General features: G+C 36.3%; 1 protein-coding gene across 1 annotated transcript in view; it reads left to right on the top strand.

Annotated features, from left to right (window-relative positions):
• Positions 1-25479, top strand: part of lrp1bb (low density lipoprotein receptor-related protein 1Bb) — a gene marked incomplete at its 5' end in the record, with an annotated part of 155067 nt that overhangs the window by 111420 nt on the left and 18168 nt on the right. Inside the window, 17 exons of the mRNA XM_015032561.1 lie at positions 2865-2981; positions 5076-5182; positions 8124-8256; positions 9421-9527; positions 9678-9810; positions 10617-10739; positions 10890-11012; positions 13754-13894; positions 14162-14296; positions 15110-15229; positions 15397-15638; positions 15818-16041; positions 16597-16703; positions 18403-18519; positions 18791-18964; positions 21728-21853; positions 22700-22864. Of these exons, the coding sequence (XP_014888047.1) occupies positions 2865-2981; positions 5076-5182; positions 8124-8256; positions 9421-9527; positions 9678-9810; positions 10617-10739; positions 10890-11012; positions 13754-13894; positions 14162-14296; positions 15110-15229; positions 15397-15638; positions 15818-16041; positions 16597-16703; positions 18403-18519; positions 18791-18964; positions 21728-21853; positions 22700-22864 (2394 nt within the window). The remainder of the gene's footprint in view (positions 1-2864; positions 2982-5075; positions 5183-8123; positions 8257-9420; positions 9528-9677; positions 9811-10616; positions 10740-10889; positions 11013-13753; positions 13895-14161; positions 14297-15109; positions 15230-15396; positions 15639-15817; positions 16042-16596; positions 16704-18402; positions 18520-18790; positions 18965-21727; positions 21854-22699; positions 22865-25479) is intronic.

Below are 25479 nucleotides of genomic sequence, written 5' to 3'. Positions count from 1 at the left end.
TAAGAATAATCGATAGATTACTCGATTACTAAAATATTCGTTTACAACAGCCCTACAGCAGAGAAACCCATATCTTATCCTTATCAGTCCCAATAGAACATTGTTTCTTCATTTATGAGGATTTCAACAAGGAATTCATTAAAACTGTCAGCAGGAGAAAAAAAAAACTTTAATTATTCCCTCACATATCTGGTTGTTTTAAACGGGCCAACAGGATTGCCAGATTTTTTTAATAAGCTATTTATAAAATATACATTTTTAAAGCAAAGATGTCCATGTGACATCGCTATTGTCTAGTCATCAGGTTACTAGGCGGCCTGAAAGCAGTTCTCAATCTGATTTTTGTGCTTTCACACATATATTTAGTTCTGCCTAAGTGTGATGGCAATGCTTGATTTGATCATTTCCAGAATGCCTGGGCTTGGCAGATCTGAACATGGCCTGTGATGCAACAACCAGCACAACCAAGACTGATTTATTGTTTTTTTTTTTTTGTTTTTTTTTTTTTTTTTTGGGTTTTTTTGCCTTTACTGTTAAAATTTAATTAGTGTTTTGTTCTGTTGTGTTTTGATATCAAGTCAAAAAGTGAGAGGAAAGGCAGAGTGAGGTGTGAGTTCCATGCAAGGAAGCACCAAAACATTGGACTAAAGCAGAAATAATCTTAAACTAACTTCGTAATTACCCTGAAGCAGTAATATGTAAATGCTAATAAACTGAACAGATTAAAAATATTATTTAGTGATTTTGTTTTTCTAAGTAATTTTGTTTTTCTAGTTGATACATGCATCACATCAACTGATTTTGGAGAAAATGAAGGACAATTTTATTGCCAGCAGTGAGAAGGCAAAGTGACAGCAGTCAATGTGGATCACTGAAATGGATATCAGGCTGGAATCCTGATACTAGATTCTTCCGTATCTCTTGTTTATAAATTATTTCTACCTCTTTCACTGACATCCAGGCATTAAATAACTCCCACAAACCCTCACTTCTCCATATTTCCCTTAAATTACACCACATCTCGGAATACTTCAGTTGCTTTCAGGACATTTGTCTCCTTTCTCTGCACAATTGTAACATAGGAATTATGTCCAGTTAGTTTGTTTTTATTATGTGAGTGGATTCGGTCATGTCATATTGCGACTGTGGCCACTATTTCAGAGCACAAAGACAAGGACTGGGACTGGCTTTGACTAAACACCATCCAGTTTATATTCCTCTTACTCTGGTCCTTATGCTTTGATGCCATGGATTTCTTTGTAATCTCAGTCTGTTTCATGTAGTATTGTTCTTTGTACTTGTGCTTCTATGAGTGATGACCTTAGAAGATCCTCTAGCAAAGCTAAATAAGTAAAAGTAAAATGAGCCACTTTATGTTTATCACAGATGGTTTTTGCTCCTCAGATTGTTTGCACAAACAAACTTTTAGCAAATGACATATCTTCATTTATGCCTATTTTTTCTACACTTAAAATACCTCTGATAGCCACAGAGAGTTGTTCTTGTCACTTTTATAATGAGCTCTGACCCAAAAGAGTCATATTTCCAAATTATTCTCCCTTATACATGTATTTAAATGCTGAATGCACCCAAGCTGCTCCCTAATGAATTGCTGCCTCTTGCACCTTCCTGTTTCTCCGCCTGCTGTCATGTAAGAAAGAGATTCAGGCAGAATCTGCCACCCACTTCTTCACCCACATCTCTTTCCTAGCTGATAACGTCACCGGGGCTATTATCCCTGGATGATGTCAGCTGAAAGAATACTTTTATAAATTAAAAGTCAGGATAATTATATTTAAAAAAATAAAAAATGGAATTGTATAAAAAAAAAAAATGGAATTTTAAATAAACATTAGTCTGGTTGTTGTATAATTCACTTAAGATTCCATTGACTTATCCATGTACTAATGCAGAGCAAAATTTCTGATGGAAACACCCAAAGCAACCCTGAACTGTTTCTATCTTACTTTTTTCAACTTAATAAGAAAATACATTTGACTCAAAACACAAACATATTGACTTAATCCATGTTGTGCCTAGAAATTATGGTTTCATATTAAAATACTTGAGAAACTTTTCCCACTGCACGAGTCAGCATTTTTTTTTTCATAATTTTATCCCAGATAGTGTGTCAGCAATAGCAGCCTACACTGTATAGTGGACAATTAACCACACAGAGATGTTCTATCCTCATTATTGTCCCTGAAAAGTATCCCTTGAGAATATTAGTTTTCTCTGTAAATATCCTGAAAGATTAAGTCAAACTTCAGACTTAACTGAGTCAACCCATTCTGTTAATATCTTGAGTTTATTGCTCAATTGATCAAAAGTTGTTTTTTTTCTTTCATAACCGTGACATTATCAAGAGTACATTTTGTGAAATCACAACCTAAAATAGAACAGTAAAACAAAACAGTATGGAATGCTCGAGAAGTATACATTTTCAGTACAGCAACTAACCAAAAAGAGAAAGCCAAACAGTATGGTAGAGTATTTCCCATTTTACTTCTCGATCACCGTCACGTCTCGTCTGCGATAATGCTGAAAGGAGCAGAATCACAGCTTGAATGTGGCTTAAAAGGAAACACAAGTCATACTTAGAAATGTTCAATTTTGCCAACTTTTTGTCAGCGATCGGCTGAGCAGACCTGGCAGCAGAGTCAGGTATTTCATCTTACGGTTTATTAGCTTTTTGAATGCATACTGTGTTTTGAGCTCACAGTCAGACTTGCTCAGGGAAACCCTGAGGAAACGATGATTACACTTTAAAAATATGATAGCTAGTGCTGCATTAATATTCATGCTCTTTGAAGCCATTTTCATCTGTATGCTTTTTTCTCTATGTCTTGCTCCTGATGAAAAAGATGAAAAGACCTGTGGACCTCATGAATTCCGCTGTGAGAATAACAACTGCATCCCCGACCACTGGAGGTGTGACAGCCAGAATGACTGCGGAGACGGCTCAGACGAGGAGAACTGCAGTGAGTATACCTGACAACTCCACGTGCTCTAAGCTCTGTTTATTTGCTTGTATACACTGTTGATGTTTTGCACGCACCGTGAAGAATTTGACGCCCTTGAGGACACTTGACTGCTTTTCCCACCAACCATGACAACGCCTTGTCCCATTCTCAGAAATAATATATGCAGTTTTGTGCATTCAGGGTGGTTCTTCCTTATCAATCCAACATGACTCAACTCCCTCTTTTAAGCGCGCTCGTAATATATGTGCTTCTTTTCCGAGAACAAAGTTAAGCTCAGACTCTTGGGCTACTTTATCTCCTCATGAAATGTCACTGCTAACCCGCCTTGTTAAGTCTCACATCCTGTTGTGTACTCAACTCTTTGTATTTGCGTGGGGGGAATCGTTTGCCTGTGTGTTGTATGAGCTCATGCATAGACTCTCTGTGTGCTTTTTTTTTTTTTTTTTTTTGCAGCGTGTGCACATTTTCCATGATTTATTAGACTCTCGAGCCTCCAAACCTATTAATGTCACTTAAAATGCAAATAAAGGCCAGTCAAGAGTTGGATGGAAAAAAAGACATAAAGCAGCTGGACCAGCAGACAGTAGAGGGGCTGCAAATCAGATTTTGCTGCAATGCCTGCTGGGAGTCTGTCTTACAGCACAACTCATAATACATGCCCATGGTTAGCTAACAGCCCATGATAACAAGGGAGGGCCCAGACAATGAATCTAATCCAGCTGTTTAGCACCAGTCTAATATTGTCTGTAGGGAGAGACTACCCCTAATAGCAGATACAAGATTCTTGTTTTCAGTGAGAAGTTCTTACTCCTGAATCAATGGGTACATTTTGATTTTCTTATGTTTATGCTGATGCATTTTTTCTGAAGTGATTTAGCCTTTCCCAGTTTTGAATACAAAATGACATTAAAGGATAAAACATAAAGTTTTTACCAGGCATATGCTGATCCATAAAGCTGAATTCGATCCAAGCCTTTTAAGGACATCTATTTGCAGATTGCAAGTCCCACACTGAAACTCTATAAAACCAATGAGCAATATGAGCTTAAAATTTTACTATAATATATTTTACTCTTAGTTGTAATAATTATAAATACGTAATCAGCCTGGCCATTGCTTTTCCACACAACCCCCTTATTACTAATTTCCTCTCAGTGCTCCATCTGGCTTTCTCTTATTGAAGAGGATTTCTCTGGTAGAAAGTCTACCAAACAGAATTAGAAGTTGTAAACGATGACAGAGATTTTCTGCACTACTTTAAAATCGTAGCCTGTCTGTATCTTACAGTAAACCAGAGGTTCCCAAACTGTGGGGCGCGCCCCCTAGGGGGGGCACCGTATCATTGCAGGGGGGGCGCGGGAAGCCGTCGGGATGAAAAAAAAAAAAAAACATGAACACTGTATGCGCTGTGTTTTTACCTTAGAATGGCCAACTCTCTGTTATTCCTCTGTCAATTTGATACAGTAGAGGCTTCCACACTTCCCATATCTGTGTCCTCTGTCACTTTTATCAGTTAAAACTGTTTAATCCGTTGTTAACATGTTGTAACCTATTTTTCCGAGCCGCCTTTAAACACAACATGAGTGCTACGACGCTCGCGCTGGGTTTCCACCTGTGAAGGAGACCTGCTGCTGCTGTGGAGCTACGTAGGTTTGTGTTAGAATCACGGCAGCAAACCAGCAAAACGCAAAGAACTTTTAATAGTTTTTCCCTCCAAACTAACCGACTGAGTTGAGTAAAGCTGTTGGATGCAGGTAATGTTAGCTAAAAGATGACTAGCTAATGTTAGCTAAAAGATGACTAGCTAATATCAATACAGAACCTTAAGCTTAACAAGTAGCTTGTAGGCTACCGATGTTGGTGTCTATTTTCAGCTACGTACATTCATTTTGCCCCCAAAGTCGATGCCCCCAAAGTCGATGCCCCGTTTACTGCAGTGGGAACCACTGCAGTAAACCAACAACATGTATCTGAAGTTAAACTAGCATCTGGAATTGGTTCAGAACAGTAATAATTTTTACCATTGCTTTAGCACAAAATTCATGAACATGTGTGAATTAATAAAAGGTGAATGTTCTCTTTCCCATACAGAGCCTGTCACCTGTAACCACAAAGACTTTGCCTGTGCAAATGGAGAGTGCATTTCATCCCGGTTCCGCTGTGACGGAGATTATGACTGCTTGGACAATTCAGATGAGGTCAGTTCCTGAGTTTTACTGTTTTTGTTTATTTTTAAGAATTAAATTTGCCACATAAAATGACTTCACAAGCAGAGCTACGACACACCTACATTTTGGGCTGTGTGGCATATGGGTTTTTATTAGTCTGAACAGACAGGATGTCCATCATACCCCATTAAATCATTATGTGTTAGCAAATGTGTAATTAGTGGGTCAATAGGTAGCTTGCATTAAAATTAAAGGTTGCATTATCAAGAGTGTAATATTGTGAAAAGAGATCAAAACGACATAATTGGGTCACCAACACTCATAAATTACAGTGGATCAGAGCCAAATTATAGCATACAGGTAATGTATTTTTCTACGTAACTGATCACTAGTTTAGTTTGTCAGTAGAGACGTAGCTCAAGTTTGAATTAAGCATTGCAGTTGTAGAAAAAAAATGAAATTTAGCTCTGAAAAAATTCCTGTTTTAGTTATATTTCACTGTGCTGATATAAATCTCCTCGCCATGGTTGTCGCACTGCAGAACAGTACAGGATATTTTACTGTGATGAATTATTCTACCTTCCAGTGCACTAGAGCATGAAAAACCATATTAATTTGCTATTGGTAATCCTAATCCTTCATGCCTGTAGAACTAACAAAGACTGGTTGTTTAGTTCGTTCAGACGCCTGAATATCTTTATTTTTTAAAGCTTAAAACTGCTTTTGTAATTTGACGCAGATAATACGTGACAAAATGAACCTAAACGCGCATTAATTTTGACAGTGCATGGAAAAATAGCATTTGCATTAAAAATGAAGAAATAAAGCCCCATTACAGATAATGTTGTTTTGTGATGCATAATACAAGGATAAAAGCTTGTTGTTAAAATTCATTATTCTTTTTAGCATTTTTCCCTCTTTAACATTCATAATATTTGTTTTATATGTAATCTCTTTGCATGCAGGTGCTTCAACCCTAATTAACCCTTTGTGAAGTTTATCCCAAGTGTTCGCTTTCGGAATTCATGTTTGCAAATGCTTTGTGTAAGACATTAAATTAAGGTCAAAAATAAACACCCAGAAGGAATGGTCCAATTTGGGGGTAGTTTGGTATAAACGGGTTTTAATTATCTTAAAGGAGTGTGTGCATCTACTGGGCACGAGTCCTAACAGAAAAAAAACAAAACCTAAGAGGGTTTCTCATGACTTTGTAAAAGTAATGATTAACTTCTTTTCAGAGTCCTCTAGCTGAGTTTAAAAGCAGCTCATCTATTTTTTTTAGAAAACTCAAAGCACATTTATAAAAGCACCGCCTCTTCACCTATTTGCAAACCTTTGAAGCTATGGGTGGACTGTGAGGTTTGAGGACTGCATTAGTATGTCATTAGCTTGCAGTAGTTGTTAAAGTTCAGGAACATTTTCCAGAATAGTGCCACATTCGCATATTTTCATGTTATGACCAGTTTTATTGCTTCAACACAGATTGCTATTTTTTAATATGTCAAATGTCAGTGGGCATTAGTAGGTGTTTTCATATTATCAGCCAAATGAAGTAGTTGTTTTAAAGGGGGTTACGTAAAATCGACTGTTTTGAGCTGTATATCATGTTTGTACACTCCAGGTATTCAAAAGGTACTTGGAGTGTTCCTTTGATTCTTTCCTGCGTGTTTGAGAAATCCTTAAATCTCTCGTAGAAGCCATTCAGGGAACCTAAACGCTTGCTTATACAATGTGCCGCTTATTTCTACAAAGCTTCTTGCAACTGAAGACTTGAGCATAGCTTGTTGTTGTCCTCACAGAACACCCCTTCCCCAAGCCATCCACACAGGGTTCCAAAGTAATTAGCAGCAGTAATAATAAACACCTGGTTGAACTACCTGTCTGCTGAGCTTTTCAAACTAACTACGTCTCACTGCAACACCTCAAAGGACGTTTGTGAATGCCATAATGAGAAGCACTGTTGTGGCGACGAGCTGAAGGCAGAGTGTCAGAAAGAGTAGAAGCTTCTTTAAGAGACACTGGTCCAATTTCAAAGCAATGAAATGTAAAGTCAAATTTATTTCATGTTGTGTTTGATATATATGGAAATTTAATAACTGAAGGTAATTTAAGTACTTGATTGTGCTATGAAATGGCACTAAATGATTGGAAAATACATAATATCATCCTTTTAAAATAATTTTGCAATCTTAATTTCTTCCTCGTTTCCCTTAACTCAATGTTTAAATTGAAAATCTTTTCAGTCCTTATCCCCAAAACAACCCCAAGGCTTTACAAACACTCTTTCCTCTTTGGCACTTCTACTTTATCTTGGGGTTCTTTATGTTCTGTGCAGGATCTTAGCTGTTCCTAAGGTTATGCTCTTCTGAGTCCAAGTGATTTCCTCCTCTTTGAGTCCTGTTCCTTTTTGATCAATCCTTAATGTTGCTGTTGATGTTGTAACCACTACTGCCCCATTATCTACCTAGTCAAAAACCTCATTGAATGGTTAGCCATCACTGCTTTGTCAGCTTAGTCAAGGACATCCTGCAGGATCTTAGTCTGGACATTCTCCATAAACCTTTGGTTTTCTTACTGTGGACAATGGAGTTTCCTGTCTATATTTGACACAAAAGTTAATCACTTAAAATCCTCATTTGTAACTGATTAGTATCACTAATCACCATACAAAAACATTTTTTTTTCTTTTACATTTAGTACAAACATCATAGATTTCCATATGCTTAACTAATATCTTCCTTTTACTTTGCCTAAGATAAGCTGTATAGAAACATGTTTTATTTCTTGTGTTATCAGCTTTTAATATTTTAATAAAAATTTGTGGATCATCACATTATTTTTACAAAAGTAACTCCTGATTTTATAGCTAATGTGTAATCATTGGTGTGAAATACAAATGATTATAAATCAAAATAATTTTTTGTGTCTTTTTTTTTTTTTTTACTTTCTTATTCTCTGAATTTGTTCTCAGAGAGGCTGTGAGGCGCGCTGTGCCGATGACCAGTTTCGGTGTCACAACAACCTCTGCATCTCACTCAAGTGGTTGTGTGACGGTCAAGAAGACTGCAAGATGGGGGAAGATGAAAAAAGCTGCCATGGAACAGGTGTGAACCTAGCAAAAATAACTCAAATGATTTTCATTTTTGCTCAAAGGATGGCTGCATGTTCTGCGAGTTATTTCTCAGATCAAAAGTTTCCTGTACAAAAACCAAAATTATTCATAAAAAAAATCTTTTTGTCAAAAAAAAAAAAAGGATTTTTTTTTCCTTTTTCCCTGGGCAGTCTAAAAGGTCTTCATGAAAAGTTATGCTTCACATTTTTGCTCATGGCTCACTAATAAGAAAAAAAAAGTAATCAAACAATATGTTCAGATATTTAGGTCGATATATTATCTCATTATAACTAGTGATAAGTGAATGGATCTCTATTTCGACAAACAGAATCAATCCATCTTTGGCAGACTGCTGTGAAAAGGAATCAGAGGAATTGAATAATGAATAAACTAGAAGTGTTCATCCCACCTCCAGATATTCAGAAATGTTTTTATTCATGTCCGTAGAAGAAAGGCTTCAATCAAAAGCACATCTTACAATCCAAAAAAAAAAAAATCTATCAAACTCCATATCTCTTTGTCTAGCTTGAAAATATATTGGAAGTGAAGTGGCCCCTCAATATTAGGCAATAGGTTATTATTTGATAATTGATTTGAAGGATTTTTAAGATTTCCTCTGCTCTATTCTAAGCTTTCACCAAATTCTGCCCATATTTCATAATCACTTATCTAATCATTGTGTAACAGTTTCTAGTGACTCATTTTATAATTTTTTTTTTTCTGAGAACTTTATATAACACTCTAATTCCATTGATTATTATTCCATTTTTGATAAGTCTTACTGAAAATTTAATTTATTAAAACATTAGTTGTCTTTGCCTGTCTGATAAACATTTTCAACTGGCATATAGACAATCACCCAGAACCAAAATACATGATAAGAACATTTCTCAGGGGACCTTCAGAAATGTGCAAATCAGTTTTAGAAGCAGATCCTGAAAATATGAACTGAACTACAAAGCTGAACTGAAATATTGTTTCAGTTCAGCTTTGTAGCAAAAAACAAAAGCTGTGATCCTGTCATCACTGAAGAAATACTTTTAAGAGAAACCATTGGTTTTTCTGTCAGAACAGTGTTAGTCTAGAGCTTTGTAATAGTTAAGAAAGCTAAAGTGCTGCGCCTTCCGTAAATAATATCTTCCGCTTTTTCTTCCAGTGGGCCCATCTTGCTCTGTAAATGAGTATGTGTGTGCCAGTGGAGGGTGTGTGTCAGCCAGCCTGCGGTGTGATGGACATGACAACTGCCTTGACGGCTCAGATGAGGTCAGTACAGCTTCACACGTTTCCAGGAATTAAAGGCATCACACACCAATGTGTGTTTATTGTGAATTGTGCTTCAACAGATTACTGTGTAAAGAGTCTATTTTTCATGGTTGCTACTTGAGGATTTTGTATTTTGTTGTTGTTGGACAGATTGGTTGTGTGAAGGAGTGCAGAGAGGATGAATTTCTGTGCCTGAATCGCGCTCACTGCATCCCTCGACGCTGGCGATGTGATGACGTGTTGGACTGCATGGATCACAGCGATGAAGAAAACTGCAACCATGGTAAAAAGAAGGAAACACTTAAATAATACCGCAATATGTTATATCATATAGTTCCAGGTAGAAGGTTAGGTATACTCATAATAGACATGATTTTTTTTTTTTTTAAATAATGTATTTGATGCTTTCTTTTTCCAGGATGAAATGATTATTTTATAGAGAACTTCAAAAAATACAATTCTGGGAATCTATTTTTATTCAATTCAGACAGGCCCACATTTAGAAACAAAGCCTCAGATATATACATACCCACCTATTTGGTCTAAAAGCCTCTTATAAAAACCATATCTAACTTTCCCTGTAAGAAAGGGTATATATATATATATATGGGTCAGTAGATATGTGTGTGTTTTTTTAGGCTGTATGTATATTTCTGACCCTGTGTTGTTTATCAAAGTCACACACAAAAAAATCAAGCTCGTAAACGCAGTTTTTGTTTTTCAAAAGTGGAAGAATTTGTATTTTCAGTCCACTCAAGAATAAAAAGGAACAATCATATCTGACTGGAATGTTATTATGAATATAAAAGCTTATGCTAAAAGCTGCAGCATTCATAAAATAAATTGTGCAAAACAAATTAACATCTAATATTAGAAGGTCAAAGTAAATCCAGTAATATGACATTTGCAAAAGCACAGGAGATGAATAGATATCAAACATAATACAGATGAAAATGTAGCTAAAGATTCAATACAGAAAGAGTTTTAGCCTTTTGATTTAATAAGGTGAGATACTCCATGATATCTAAAAATGTACTTTTTTACCTAACTTGCTGTGCTAAAAATTTTGGAAACTTTATGTGACTGCAGGAACATTTTTCTGTCGAGCCGATGAATTCATCTGTAATAACACCTTATGTAAGCTCCACACATGGGTATGTGATGGCAAGGATGACTGTGGCGATAACTCTGATGAAGATGCAGAAATGTGTGGTAAGTTTAAAATACCACTCACAAGATAACACCTAAAAGCCACCTGATGCATTTTTTTTTTACTTCTCTGTACCCCTAGAGAAAAGATGTTGCCGCCTCTCTTTAATCCCAACAGCAAATTAATTTGTTTCTGCATCTTTTGGCCTCCAGCTAAGCTTCCTTGCCCACCTACGAGGCCTTTCCGCTGTAGAAACGATCATGTGTGTCTGCGCATGGACCAAGTCTGCAACAAAGTGGATGACTGCGGCGACAATTCGGATGAAGAAGAATGCGGTAGGAAGCAAACATTTGATTCTGCAAAAAGGTTGTTTATGTAGAAAATGTATGAACACTTGGTGGTTGATAAACATTGAAGCAGATATTGTTTCCACTTACTGTATGTTCAGATCTGTGGCTTTTTATTTATTATTTCTTCCTTTTTTCTTTTTCTTTTTTTTTTTTTTCATTTCAATGTCAGGGAAAAAATGTGCAAAATAGTTTTAGCTTTTGTGTCCCCTTTTTGATGTCAAAGTGAAAATACCCATTTTAATGTTTCCAAACGCTTTGATTCTCCCTTTTCTGGTGTCCTGATATCTTTCCTCAGCACAAGCTGTCTGTAAATTCTCACAGAGAGAAAAAAAGGAGAAATAGCTCCTGTTTTCCATCATTCTCTTGTTTCTCTCGTCTTTCATTCATCTTTCTCTCTGATTCCATTGAGACCCTCATCCATCTCTTACCTCAGTCCATTACCTCTCACCATTGTATTGCCTCTTCCATCTATCCATCTCCTCAATTTCATCTTAATCCCATCATCCTCCTCCCCATCACTTCATTATGCTCCTTTCCTTTTCATTCTCACATTGTTGGAGAGTGCCAAACATACATTTTTTTTTTTTTTTTTACAATACACAGAAAAAAATGGGAAGATGAAAATCAAACTGCAATTTTACCTGCCGCTAAGATAATAACCTCTTTCTCGACTAGCTGCAGAAAAGATGTGATTGTGTACATTCTTTAAACTGAAAATTGACACATTAACTGTCATTTGCTGTGGGGATGTGACAGTCAATATTTTTGTACTGCAGTCAATCCAAGTTATACAAATTCTAGTCTTTGCCAATAAGCCATCCGTCTCTAAGCGCATTAAAGTTATTACAATCAATGGCCCTCACTTGGACAGTTTGTTTATGTATATATGGTGCAGTGCTTGGAGTTCATGCAGCCTACAGTTGAAACTCACGTCACCCACTGCTTTGTCCATATATCTTACATTACCATCAAGAACGATGCGGACAGGCTGCTCATCTTTTTCTCCTGTGTTTAACATCTAATCGATTGACTGCTTTATAAGCTCTGCAGTATGAGATCCACTCAGCTGCTGGGAGTGCAGTGCTGAATGCTTTGGATCAAGTGAGGATTTCAATTTAGTGTGCAGTGAAGCTGAGCAACGGCATCAAGCAAACATCAGAACTCCAAAGCCAATAACAGTAACTTCTGAGAAAATACCTTTGTGAGCAAGGAAGAAGTGCAACACTCTAAATCCCACACTGCACTCTTTCAGTTTGTGTTTTTAGTTGAACAGCCCTGAACTTTGTTCACACTGACATATGCCAATACTCTAATTGTGTAGTGATCGATGATATTCCCACTGCTGAATAGTATGAAACAAGCTATGCACTCCCAGAAAGTTTTAAGATAATACATAGAATAAAACATTTTATGTGTTTTGTCAGATCATGAAAAACTTAAAAACACTGCAATGGGCAAATGGTTAGCTAGCTGAAACTTCACTGGTCACACATCAAACACGTGGATGAAATTTGTATCCTAAACCATAAACAGTGGTTCTGTCCTATCTCAATGGGACAAGATACTACATATTTCTTTTTTTTTTTTTTTTTTTTTTTTTTTTTTTTTTTGAGGTGATGGTATAAAGATGAGTTCAGGTTGAATTCTAGCAGGTATATAAGGAACAAATATATCGAATGAATGACTTATCAAAACAATTCCAAATTTGCTGTGGAATTGTGTTAAATATTGAAGCCTAGACATGACTTAAATAATTCTATTTATTATCACCGGCTTTAACCTGTGCTAGAAATGGTGTTGCTGAGAAAAGCAGAACACATAGAGGAATATTATTTGCTTGCATGTCTATGCCTTAGGTAAGCACAAACCTTCTAAGAAGGTCTTGAAACACTAACTTTGAATTTGTTTTGGACGTCAGCTCAAAATAGCGAAAATAAAATTACAATGAACATAAACAATAACGAAAGTGTGCCTAATTCTGCTTTGCTATGGCAATAATTGTGTGATGTGTTTCCAAGAGGAAACGTACGAAGCAGTCCAAACTGCTCCATTTTTTTCAACTGTTTTGTATCTAAAATTTGCACTGGATTCAAAAGCAGATTACACTAAACGCATTCAGACAAAACATGCATATATATACTACCAAATGTTATACTTTTTAAAACTTAAATTGACGTTCATAAATAAAATATGTTAAAATTAACAAATAAACACATGCCAATTATCATTTGTTAGTTTTACTTATCATTTCACTTAGTTACTTTGACAAACAGCAGGTACAAGTTTGTTGCAGAGCTTTTGAAAAGGGCAGGTCTACCTTTCTTTCTTTTTCAGAATTACAAACATGAACAAGCTCAGATTTATACTCACTTGGTATAAACAAATAGTTCAGAGAACTTGCCCCTCAATGAATAGAACCATTTAATCACTCTGTTAGATTTTTCTACATTGAAGTAGCTCGAGTGTCTTATTATTTTCCAAAAAATAAAAAAAACAGAGAACTAAAAAGTAAACAGGTTTATATCGAAACATTTTTGTCCCTTTTTGACATAAACAGTTTGGAAAGAATGAGTTGAATCAATGTTCCAGTGTTTGACCTGCCTCTGACAGTTACAACCGAGTTAATGCAATTGCATTAACTCTTCAGTTGTTTTAATTCCATATTTACAAAAAAGATTTATATTTACTTTTCTTTGTTTTCTTTCCTTTTTTTTTTCTCAAAGCAGAGGTGGTAGCTGGAAGGCCTCGGCCTTGTGGCAAGACAGAGTTCACCTGCAGTAATCAACGTTGCATCCCGATGCCGCTTCAGTGTGACCTCTTCAACGACTGCGGCGACGGCGGCTCAGACGAGCAGGACTGCAAGTCATGTAAGAACACCAGCTGGTAACTTTTGCAAAGATATCATTGAAGCTCCTGCAAGAGATGCAGCGTGGCTCCCTGTGAGGTTATCGCGAAGAACAGCAATCTTCTCATTTGAGATGCAAGGTTTTGTTGTTTGTGATAATAAATGTTTGAGGTGTGTTGTGTTCTGTGTGAGTGATTAGGATGCACTCTTAGCTGTTGCACATCAAAGGAAAACCCCAGCAGTCAACTGAGATTCAGAGGCATAATCAAAGGCCTGTATTTATTTGTAGTTTCCAGTGGAGATGTGTGCGGAAAGAAAACAAATCCATGTGGGGAGGATGCAATTTGCAACCAAACAAATGCTAATGCGATATGTCAGTGCAAACCTGGTTTCAAGAGGAACCAAAAGACGGGCCAGTGTGAAGGTAACGTATGAGTATTTCTGTGTTGGTTTGTTACGCTAGGAAATGGTGGGAGTCATATTCGCTAAAACCTTTGCTAATTGTAGACTTGTAGGCTTTTAAAGGTTAAGATTATGGGGAATTTCATAGCAAGGCAATGGATGAATGACTTTTATGAACAAAAATCTCTAAAACTTCAACAAAATGTCAAGATGGAAATAATACTTTTTATTGTCTTGTTCCAATGGTTTGGTAGACGACTCATCATCAGAGAGGTCTGTTTATTATCAACAAAAAGGAGTAATTAGTGGTGGGACATGATTACATTTTTATTGGAGTTAATTGCAGGGTCTGTAATTAAAGAATCACAATTAATTGCATTTTAATCAAAAGCAATATTGATTAAAAGAGCAACATTTTCAATTTAAAATCTTGTTTCAAATAAATAGATGTATTAGCTCAACTGCAAAGATAGTTATCCTCTTCAACACCATGAGTGAAGATAAAGAGAAATAATTTAAATTTAAAAAGAACATTGTTACCCTTTCCAGGGCAGATAAACCAACATAAACCAGATAGTGGTTTTTAGAGGAAAAATAATAGAAAGGCATAAAAACGTTTGAAATGTACTCAGAAAAATTCTGTTGTTCTGCATGTGTCACAAGTTACTTGAACTTTCCAGGAACAGATGAAACACTTTTCACCTCGTATGAAATGTGCAGGGCAAAGAAAATTAAAGTTGTTGGCCTTTACATGTTTTAACTCCGCACTTTGTTTCAGTGACACGGAAACATATAGATTTGTAATGATGTTACATCTCTCTCCCTTGTTTTCCAGAGATGAATGAGTGTCTCCAGTTTGACACATGTCCTCATTACTGCACAAACACTAAGGGATCCTTTAAATGTACGTGCGATCGGAACTATAAGGAGATGAACGGCAACTGTGTTGTTAAAGGTATGAATATTATCGAAATGTGTTCCAGTTTCAGGCTCGGCTTACATTTGTTTGATCTATTTTTATGTATCATGCTTAAACTGCACAGGGTAGGATGTTAATCATTTATACAAGCTTTCATTTCCTTTTTTATTTTTTTTTTCTCAAATTAACGACTGTCTTTGCAGGACAAGATGACAGAGTGCTTTACATAGCCAACGACACTGAAATCCGAAGCTTTGTGTATCCATATAACCAGAGCCAGGGACATAAACTGCTCACTCACATTGAGGACAATGCTCGCATTATCGGGATGGATGTTCTGTTTCATCAGCAAAAGTTTATATGGGCTACCCAGTTTAACCCTGGTGGGATCTTTTACAAGGACACTCTTGAAAGAGGCCAAACAAAAGCAAATGTTAAGAACATTGTAAGTGCTTCAAGTGCCTTTATTTGTCCATCTATCAAAAACTGCTATTGCTTCATGAGTTGTCTGAGTTTATAAAATGTGTGTTTCGTGATGTTTTACTGCGTTGCCTTTTATGTGACAAGTTTAGATGATGCACGCACAGGATTTGAATAAGAGAACCTGCTTTTTATGCATTGCAGTGTTCAGATTTCCGTCGTCCTAGAGACATTTCTGCTGACTGGATCACGGGAAACATTTATTGGACTGATCACTCCCGGATGCACTGGTTCAGCTATTACACAGCCCACTGGACTAAATTACGATATTCCATAAATGTGGGCCAACTTAAGGGACCAAATTGCACTCGCTTGATTACTGACATAGCAGGAGAGCCATATGCCATTACTGTAAACCCAGCCAGGGGGTGAGTTGTGTACTCAGACACTCTTTTTTTTCTTGATCACACTCCTTAAAATGCATTATTCTTATAGCTTTGTGGAATGAATCGGATTATTAAAATTATAATATGAATTCCATATTTAAACATTTTTGGACTTTTCTTTTTAATACCATGTAGAAGCAATGTTTTTGAAAAAATGTAAACTTTTACTACCAATTGTGTAATTATATACTTGCATCCCATAGTCATGGTATGTAGGTACCATAACTACATTTTAATCTTTCTCATTCCATTATCTTACTTTGCATTTGGCTGTAAATAAAAAATGTGGGAGAAATATTGCTATTATTTCATATGTTAATTCACAATATGTTTGTTGCAACAACAGTACAAGATTCAAAAAATACTAGAACTCTTGAGAAAGAAGGCTGTGGCAGGAATTTATAAAATTGGCCCCTATGCGTATAAAGTGCTATGCATGTGTTATCAGGCTACATTAACGCATATTTTTTTTTGTATGTCGTATTTATTTTATATTCATGTTGAATCCTGCACTGTTATTTGCATGGTTTCTTGCAGAATGATGTACTGGAGTGTTATTGGCGATCACTCTCAAATAGAGGAATCAGCCATGGATGGATCATTACGCAGAGTTCTCTTGGAGAAAAATCTTCGGAGACCCACTGGTAGGTATATCTGCTTTTATTATTTCTGTATGTTTTTGTTTTTCTCTCTCTATGGTACCTTTTTATTACCTTGGTGTCATTCGGTGGAGATGTCTGGAAAACGGAAAAAGGCGCATTATCACTGTGTGTTTTTCCTATGCTGTGAGTCCATCTTTGAGACTGATTATGCGCGCATGTAAAATGAATTCCTTTTTGATTATACAAGCAGTGTGGCCTTCTGTGGTGCATGATAGAAAATGAAAACACACAAAGGACTTTTTTGTTTACCTTTGAATTGTCATACCGTTTTTTACATACGATATATTGTACCAAAGTTTCTACTAAAGATACATTTAATGTATACTAGATGTGTAGTGGTGCGTTTCAACTAATTAACTTGTCATATTTGCAAGGCTTCCTTTTGATACTATTGAAGCTGAACCAGTAGCACCTTTTTGTGAGACATTGATAAATAAGTGCGTCTTTGCAAACAGGTGTGTGAAAATAGGTCTTCCTACCATAGCAATTATATGAAACATAATTATACCAAGGTGAACAAAAAACACTTTAATCAATAAAGTACACATGTTTCTGTATTTTCTAGTTCATTGTAAAATCAGACTCTTTAGCATTTATTGGTTTCTCTGGTAAAGAAGTGTAAAAAGCCTTGGGAATATTTATTGTTTTATTTGCAGTTTCCAAGTCTAAGTGAGTCCTAATGCCAAAAAAGCTTTGAAATTACTCTCTTTTGTGTCTTCACAGGAGGAAGAGATGTTTCTTTCTCAAAGTTTTTCTTTTAAAATCTGTATTCAAAGGGCATACCGTGGAAAAAAAAAACATCTACAAAATGCTGCAACACAAACAACTTAGCTTAATGCTTTTGTAATTGAGTGTTGTTGGCCAGCCCAACATGCAGTCTGCATTTATTGCTTCCTTCAATTCAGCAGAGACCCTCAATAACTACTTTTCTAATTTCAGCTACTTCCATATGCATTTCAATAAATTAGAACCATAGAAAAGTTCTTTTATTTGTGCATTCCTTTCAAAAAGTGAACTTCAAGACACATGTTTCCTACTGGAAACAAATTCATCTTAATTCCATGTATTGTGTAGAATCATTGTTGTGATATGTTTCTCTTCATTTTAATGATTACAGATAATGAAAATTTAAAAGTCAGTTTCAGGTGTTCAAATTAATACACCAAGCTATTTTAAATAATAACAATATATATATAGTTTTTTAAGATCACCACTGAAGTCAGTATAAAACAAGTAAGGAGTAGTTAACAGCCACTCAGTTTGTGTCTGAAGGTCTAGAGGGAGCCACTTAGTGCTGATCTAGTTTTGAAAAGCTGCTTTGGCCTCCTTTAATACAAGAGACCAATGCCCTGTCTCGGTCACAAGGAGAGAAATTCATCATTGGAGAGCTGAAAAGAAAAAACAAAGATTCATTTACATGCCTAAGCGGCGTCCTCGGTTTTCTAGTTAGAGTTTTGAGAGAAAGTGAAAGAATTTTAATGGGCAAAATCCACCATCAAACCTCAGTTCACAGCTGAAATGTTCTATACAAGCACAAAGATTGGGTTTTAAAATACAAAGCTTCTCCTTCTACAACTAATCTGACTTTCTTGACCTGAAGGTCTCCTGCGTTGAGGGATTTTTCAATGATTTCAATTTAATTTGTCAGGTAAATAAATTGCTTACCTTCATCCTCCCACAGGGCTGGCAATTGATTACTTCAACCAGCGTATTTACTGGGCTGATCCTGAGCTCTCACAGATAGGGAGCATGAGATTGGATGGCTCGGACCCCCTTGTGACAATCAGCGACAGACACGGTAAACCCCAAAGAGAAAAAAACAAACAAAGTACAAGCATTTTTTTTTTTTTTTTTTTTTTTTTTTTTTCCATTTAAAGCCACGATATTCGTGCTGCACAACATCTTATCAAATAATTGCAGCAGTATTGCCGGTGTGTCTCAGAAGGCTAGGTTGTATTAAGATCAATCTGCCCTCCACAAACATTGTTTCTTTTACTTTCTGAGTCACAGGGTACAAACATTCAGCATCCTCGGTATTCTGAATTTCATTTTCACTGCTGTATCTTCAGGAATTTCTCAGCCATACAGAATTGATTTATTTGAGGACTACATCTATGGAACTGGACTAAAACATGAGCTCTTCAAGATTCACAAGTACGGCAAACAGGCGGTGGAGATTCTCTATTTGGGGGTGGAGAGGCCCACCAATGTTTTTGTCTCCCACCGTTACAAACAGCAAGACGGTAAGTCCTCCTGATTCAAATAGAGTAGTCCTTTATCATTCCCACAGTGGGGAAATTCACTTGTTACAGCAGCAGAATAACAAAACATACCACATTTAATGTAAAAATATCTTAAAAAAGAAAAAAAAATAGATAACTGTATATAAATGAAATACCTGCAGATAGATTAAAGTTGAATAAAAACCAGAATATCTCACAGATTTTAAAAGACAGACTATGTTCTTCTGCATGTTAATCAACCCTTCATCTAACTATTCATTTACACATTATTTATTGTGGGTTTTCTCTCATCTACATTCGATAGAATATATAAACTCTTACCAATATTGTTGTCTAATGTCCACTAGCAAGTTGCACCATGACCACATATTGTAGCCATCAGAAACGCTCTAGCTTGATCAATCCTCTAGCAGAATTGGTAGAAATAATGTAAGTTGCCTGATTTCAGAGCACAGAGACAGAATAGTGGACATTTTCTGTATAGTTGAGATCGGGGCTTTCCATATTGCTTTATTAATGCTAAAACTTCCTTTGTGGTTCTGACCACCTGTTGAAGCACCCAATGATCTTCAAGTTTCTACCAATCGCTGTTGATCTAACATAAAGTTAAAGAATTTATTTTAGTCGCTAAGTGCAACGCACCAGTACCATTTGGCAGCAGAGTAATGGACATATTCATCACACTGCCTTCCCCGTGCTTCACAGTATTCCATTGGTAAACTTTAAATACTCAGCCACACTTCTCCAAATATACTTTCTGTCATTTAGGCCCATATTCATCTTGACACTGGTGTTCCAGCAGTTTCCTGGTCGTGATATTTTTAAGCCTTAATGGTTTCGGGATTGTTCCTGATCATTCTAAAGTATTTTCCCTCATCTGAGTTTGTGTTCTATCCATCATCTAACAGTTTGTGTTAGATGATGGAAAGTTAAGCTAAGTGTTCCAGCTGGGAAATGATCCCAAACATATGTCAATAGTTGTTATTGAATTAATAAAGCAGACTAACAATGAGCTTTAGGGAAACCCCTGACCTTAACAGTTCTGAACATTTGTGAACTATGATCACAAGCTGGGTTCGTGACAGGGCATCAACTAGTCCAAATGAACTCAGCCAAGTCTGCCTGAAAGAACTGTCAAAAAATCGAGTCAGAATTGTGGCAGAGGTTTGCTGATGGTGAGAAAAAGTGTGGTTGAAGTGCAGATTGTGGTGGCAAAGAGACCTTCCAACTTCAAACATAAAAAAAGATGTTTAGTAATTATAAGAAGTGTCTTGATTGCTGAAATGAAGAAAAAAGAATATTCCACTGATTATCGAGAATAGAATAAATAATTTTCGACCAGCCATTTCTTTATAAAATGTAAATGAATGTCTTAATGTTACGGAATATATTTTATGTCTCATTTTCTGTCTGATTAAATGAAATGTTGGTTTGAATTAAAATAATTTGAAATCTAAACCTACTAGAGGTTTAGAAGTTTAGATTTTAACTATGTATAATTAAATCCTATAATGTATAATTGTATAATTTTGACACTGTGTCAATTTACATTTGTTTTTCAATATAATTTAAGGCTAATTCGCCAGGACATCATGGAAAGAAAATCATCTTTATTCAACTTTCTTTTTATCTCTACTCCAATAGCAAGACCTAGTTTTCTACACAATCTTTCCCTTTTCCAAATCTGAAAGTGTATTTTGATTTGATGAGGCTTAAACCATGTTTTTGTTTTTGTTGCAATTATTGATTGAACTTGAGTCAAATACAATATTTTGTTACATATATGAAGCCTAAAAAAAAATCTGGAAACTTTGGTATGCAGCCAATCAATACAGCCTTGTCCTTCCCCTCACTTACTTCATGCGGTAAACCCGTGTCTGGTATTTGTTACATCTTTGGTGTTAATGGTTGAAGAATGTAAGAGAGCTCAGTCTTGGTCAGTTTTCCTCTTACAGGGCAGCTCCTCCACTCCCCAGAGACTCATTAGGCCAGCCATGTAGTGCGAAATGTGCAAGTCTGTGGGCAGAGGATGCACTCAGGTTGCACTGAGCTGTGAAGTAAAGCCTTGATATCTTCAGCAAAAACCTCCTAACAACAATTTAAATAGGAAACGCTTCTTTCATCATTGCTCTGTGCCCTCAATGTTAGCATACTTATGGTTTGCTTACTGTATTGTTATCGTAGCTGTTAGAAAGAGAGAAAATTTGATGCCACAACTTCAGATCGAGATCTGAATATAAAGTGGTTTGAGAGTTTTAACGTTGTCTGCATGATGAATGTAGTTTGGACATGTTTGATTCCCTTCCTCTTGCCTCAGCTTTCAAATCTGTTTACCACGTACCTTTAATGAATACATTTTGAAATTTTGGTGGAATTTATTCTGGAACTTTAAGGAATGCTTCCATTATGTCGGGGGGGTTTTTTTGTTGTTTTTTTGGGCTGTAGGCGGAACTAAGAGGAGCACTTGAAAAATCTACAAATCAACCTGATGAAAGGAAATTGTTTTCACATTTCAAAGTTGTTGATGTTTCAGTGTGAAGTCCTACGCATACATAATTTAGCCCAGCACCTCTCCTTGCTTGAAGAAAAAAATCCTTTCTTCAAACCAAACATTAAAGCACTTTGAATTAATTGCTTCATTTTAGAAAAAAAAAGAGCCATACTTTCCTCAAACAAACAAGTAGTTATAATTACAGGCCAAACTTAATAAATTACTCTGTTAGCTCTTTTTAAAGGACATCTTTTTGTCTTTTCTCTCCACAGCATCAAATCCCTGCTTGAGGATGTCTTGTGATTTCATGTGTCTGCTAAACCCAACCGGGGCCCGATGTGTCTGTCCAGAGGGAAAAGTTCTGGTCAATGGCACCTGTAATGACATCAACAATTCAGGTGCTGTAGGCTATAATCATCCTGAAATCCTCTGCCTTGCAAAAGGGATTATGACCATTGTTTATCTTTTCTATATATTACAACCACAAACATAAATGATCATAAATGTCCGGCGTGTTAGACCAACAACAGATGCTGCATAAACATGAAGAGGGACTAAAACAATACAGTTTTCCTTTCTCGCTTTTGTAAATCAAAATTTGAAAAGTGTGGTATGCACATATTTTCATTCCTCTCCAAACTCTCCATCTGAAAGCAGACATGTCTGCCCATTTCTTTGAAAATAATCTCAGACTCAGTCGGATCAGACGTATGTCCTGTGCTACCACAGGTTTTGAATTGGATTTAGGTCTGGACTTTGACTGGCTCTTTCTTGAATTTGCTTTATTCTGAACCATTTCATTGTAGCTTTGTCGGTGTACTTAGGGGTCAAAATGCAAATGAGTATCATTTCTTTCTTTGAACAGTAGTTTCATTCATGCCACTCTCTTAAGAAGTCCAGATATGTGACATGCCTATCTAATAGTTAAGTTTGTGGTTTAATAAAATGTAAAAAAGGCATTGCAAGGGACTGTGTGGCATATTATGCCTCCCACCCCCACTAAACACGGCAAAATGAGCAAATTATATTTTAGCAGCATTTTTATGGCAGTAATACCACTTATGCATGAAGCATTGTGAACACTGAGAGGTTGAGCAAATCGCCCTCCTGCTGGGATTCTACTTCGGCTTCACACCTCTGTGAAAGTAGCTTTTCAGACTCTATCCGCACACCCCTCCGGTTGATGTGATGTGACTGCGGCACGCCCCTGAGCCCGAAGTAAAGGGAGGTCTGCTGTTGTGCAGGTGAACTCTGCCGCCCCCCCTGTGAGAATGGAGGTCGTTGCTTGGCCAATGAGAAAGGAGACTGGAGGTGCTACTGCTGGCCCGACTTTTCTGGGGAGCGCTGCGAGGTGAACCACTGCACAGACTACTGCTTGAATGGAGGCACCTGCATGGGCTCACCACTGGGTAAGTCTGTTAAAATATGCGCGGTGGGCCATGATTTCTATTCAAATATTCCTGTTTATCTCTGCAGGGTTGCAGATTTTGCAGCTTAATTCATGTTTATCTGTTCATACTACCTGCTAAGTACTTATGAAAACATGCACAATATTTCTGAATGCTTTGTATGGTTCTACAGTTGTTTCAGTGAAATAATTTGTATTACAATTAAAGGAGGATATAAGCTGTCATAGTGCCAGAATATCCCATTAATAAAGCTATTATCTTATAGCATTAATGAAAATGTTATCACGCCACATCCTTACATATCAAAAAAGCATTTTATGAGGGTTCAAACATAAACACAGCTTACTTATGAAATATATATAAAAAGTAGCGAAGAATGATTTATGACCAGTTCTGCCTGAATGTAAACCTACATGTATGTAGATATTCTGCTGGGAACGGTAACTGAGCTCCAACTAGTTCTTTACTTCAGCAGTGGAGTCTTGATTTGTGAGAATTGAGCACAGCTGATGGTTTTATTCTTTTCAGTTCTCTACCAGAAATCTTGTGTGGAGCGTCTGGTTGTGACTGTTTCGTTCTTGTTCTGATTAAATTTTCTCTTCACCTCCAGATTATGGCGTCAGTGGTGATCAGTGGTACATTTAAAAGTTCAGATTTACGTTTGGCACCAGTGTCACGAGTGTATGTTGCAACAGTAAGGGTGAAAAGGTCTTGAAAAAGCTTTTTATTTATTTATTTCTGTTTTGCTTATGTGCATTGCAACATGTATCAATGTTATAGGTTTTTCATGCCTTTTTGAACACACTTCTGATCATGTTTTCAATACTTATCCCCAGGTCTTTTCACATTATTGCATATAAACCTTTATTCACACAGGAGAAATTTCTCGCGACTCAATGTCTCATTTACAAGAGAGTCCTGTTGTGTATGACACATCACCTCATCATTGACAGGTTTCTTTTATTTTCTTATATTTGTGGATTTTATATCAACAGTTACATTAGTAATATATTTATTGAGACACAAACTGCTCTACCTTTAGAAAGGCGTTACTCACTTAAAGCACGAAACATAGATGTGCAATATGTACTTGGGGTTTAACATTATCGACCCAGTTTTTCATACAAACTTACCCAAACCATTATAGCAGGCACACAAATTTGTTTTCTGTGGAACCGCCGCACATTTGTCTTCTAAATCCAAAGTTGTGCTTTTTTACCAGCCAGGTGAGCAATTTTGTTTTCAGGTCCTGAGTTGCAACAGTCTAAACGATCAACTTTCTATCCGGTCAAGGTCTATTTTATAGTATTCTGAAAGATGAAAAATAGCATGTCTGTCCAACAATTTAATGAATAACTAAAAGAAATCTTTTGATGTCAAAATACATCATGATGTAAAGTCGAATGAAGGAGTCTAACCTTGATTTACAAGTTTGTATATTTTTCCTCTTGCATCTTCAGAAAAAGAAAAAAAATCTTCATTTGTTAAAAAAAAGAAACATACAAATATGATAGAAGGGCTTTAGTTCGCAGCATGTGGATTATGTTTCCACATTTATGTTCTTTCAGTGAACAGCCCTATTAAGACTGCTCGAATTCATTAAATAGAGGTATGTAATCGCTGAATGACAACCAGCAAATGGTATTAGAAGCCTTGGTATTTGTTTGAACATAAATGAGTAATAGCCTTTACAGCATTTTATTTTAACGTTCTGAATATGTTGAGGAAAGAATTTATTTTTATTTTGATCCTTAAGAAAAAATAAAGTAACCAAAGTGTTTTTGATATTTTATTAATCTTCCCTTTTTGAAAAATGTGTTGACTTAAAAGAAAAACCTTAGAAAAGAGCTGGGTTAATGCCTTCATTTCTTTGAACAACACTGAGTTTGACTATCAAAATGGCATACCATTCATCACCGTTCATCTCACGTTATCGTGCACGGCTTTCTTTCACCTTTAAATGAAAGCGCTGCACTCCTAGTTAAAATGGATTTCTGATCATGAAAAGACAGCTGTGAGCAAAATAAATATTGCAACAGCAGTCCTTTAAATGTTTAGTGATTTTTGTCTGCACTGAGCTCGTCTGAGGCTGAGAAATATTAACTGGAAAGAGTGACCAAACACGAAAAGAGGAAGAGAGATTAAAGTCAAAATAGATATCCCTAAATCTTCAGCTTTAGTGATTAAAATGGACCAGAAGTGAGCTTGGCATCAATTAGAGGCTGGAATATCTACAGATTTATCTATAAACACACAAGGTGACATTGAATTTTAACTCCCATGTCTTTGATTCATTTTCTGTATAAGCGTAGAAATGTTAGCTTTGGCAGTAAGGACGCTCTAAGCTTTTTTTTTCTTTCTTTTCTTTTTTGTTTATTTTACAGCATCAATGGGGCAAGTGAGATATTTATGCTTTGAGAAGTTTTCAAAGAGGAAAAGATTCATACATTAAAGTGAAATCAAAGCAGAGGTTATAGCCAACTAAATTCATCTTGCTGCTTTTAATCGCACTTCTTTTTCTTTTAAGCTGAGTAGAAAAAGTTTGTTCCAGTATTTAATAGCAACAGATTTCCATCACAGTCTGTCTCCTGCATGTGGGCAATTGGAGCTTTCAT

This window comes from Poecilia latipinna, unplaced genomic scaffold, assembly GCF_001443285.1.
Source record: "Poecilia latipinna isolate Pla-1442-1.1 unplaced genomic scaffold, P_latipinna-1.0 Scaffold245, whole genome shotgun sequence".
Taxonomy (NCBI): domain Eukaryota; kingdom Metazoa; phylum Chordata; class Actinopteri; order Cyprinodontiformes; family Poeciliidae; genus Poecilia; species Poecilia latipinna.
The sequence above is the reverse complement of the archived record's forward strand: the minus strand, read 5'-3'. Positions and strand labels throughout refer to the sequence as shown.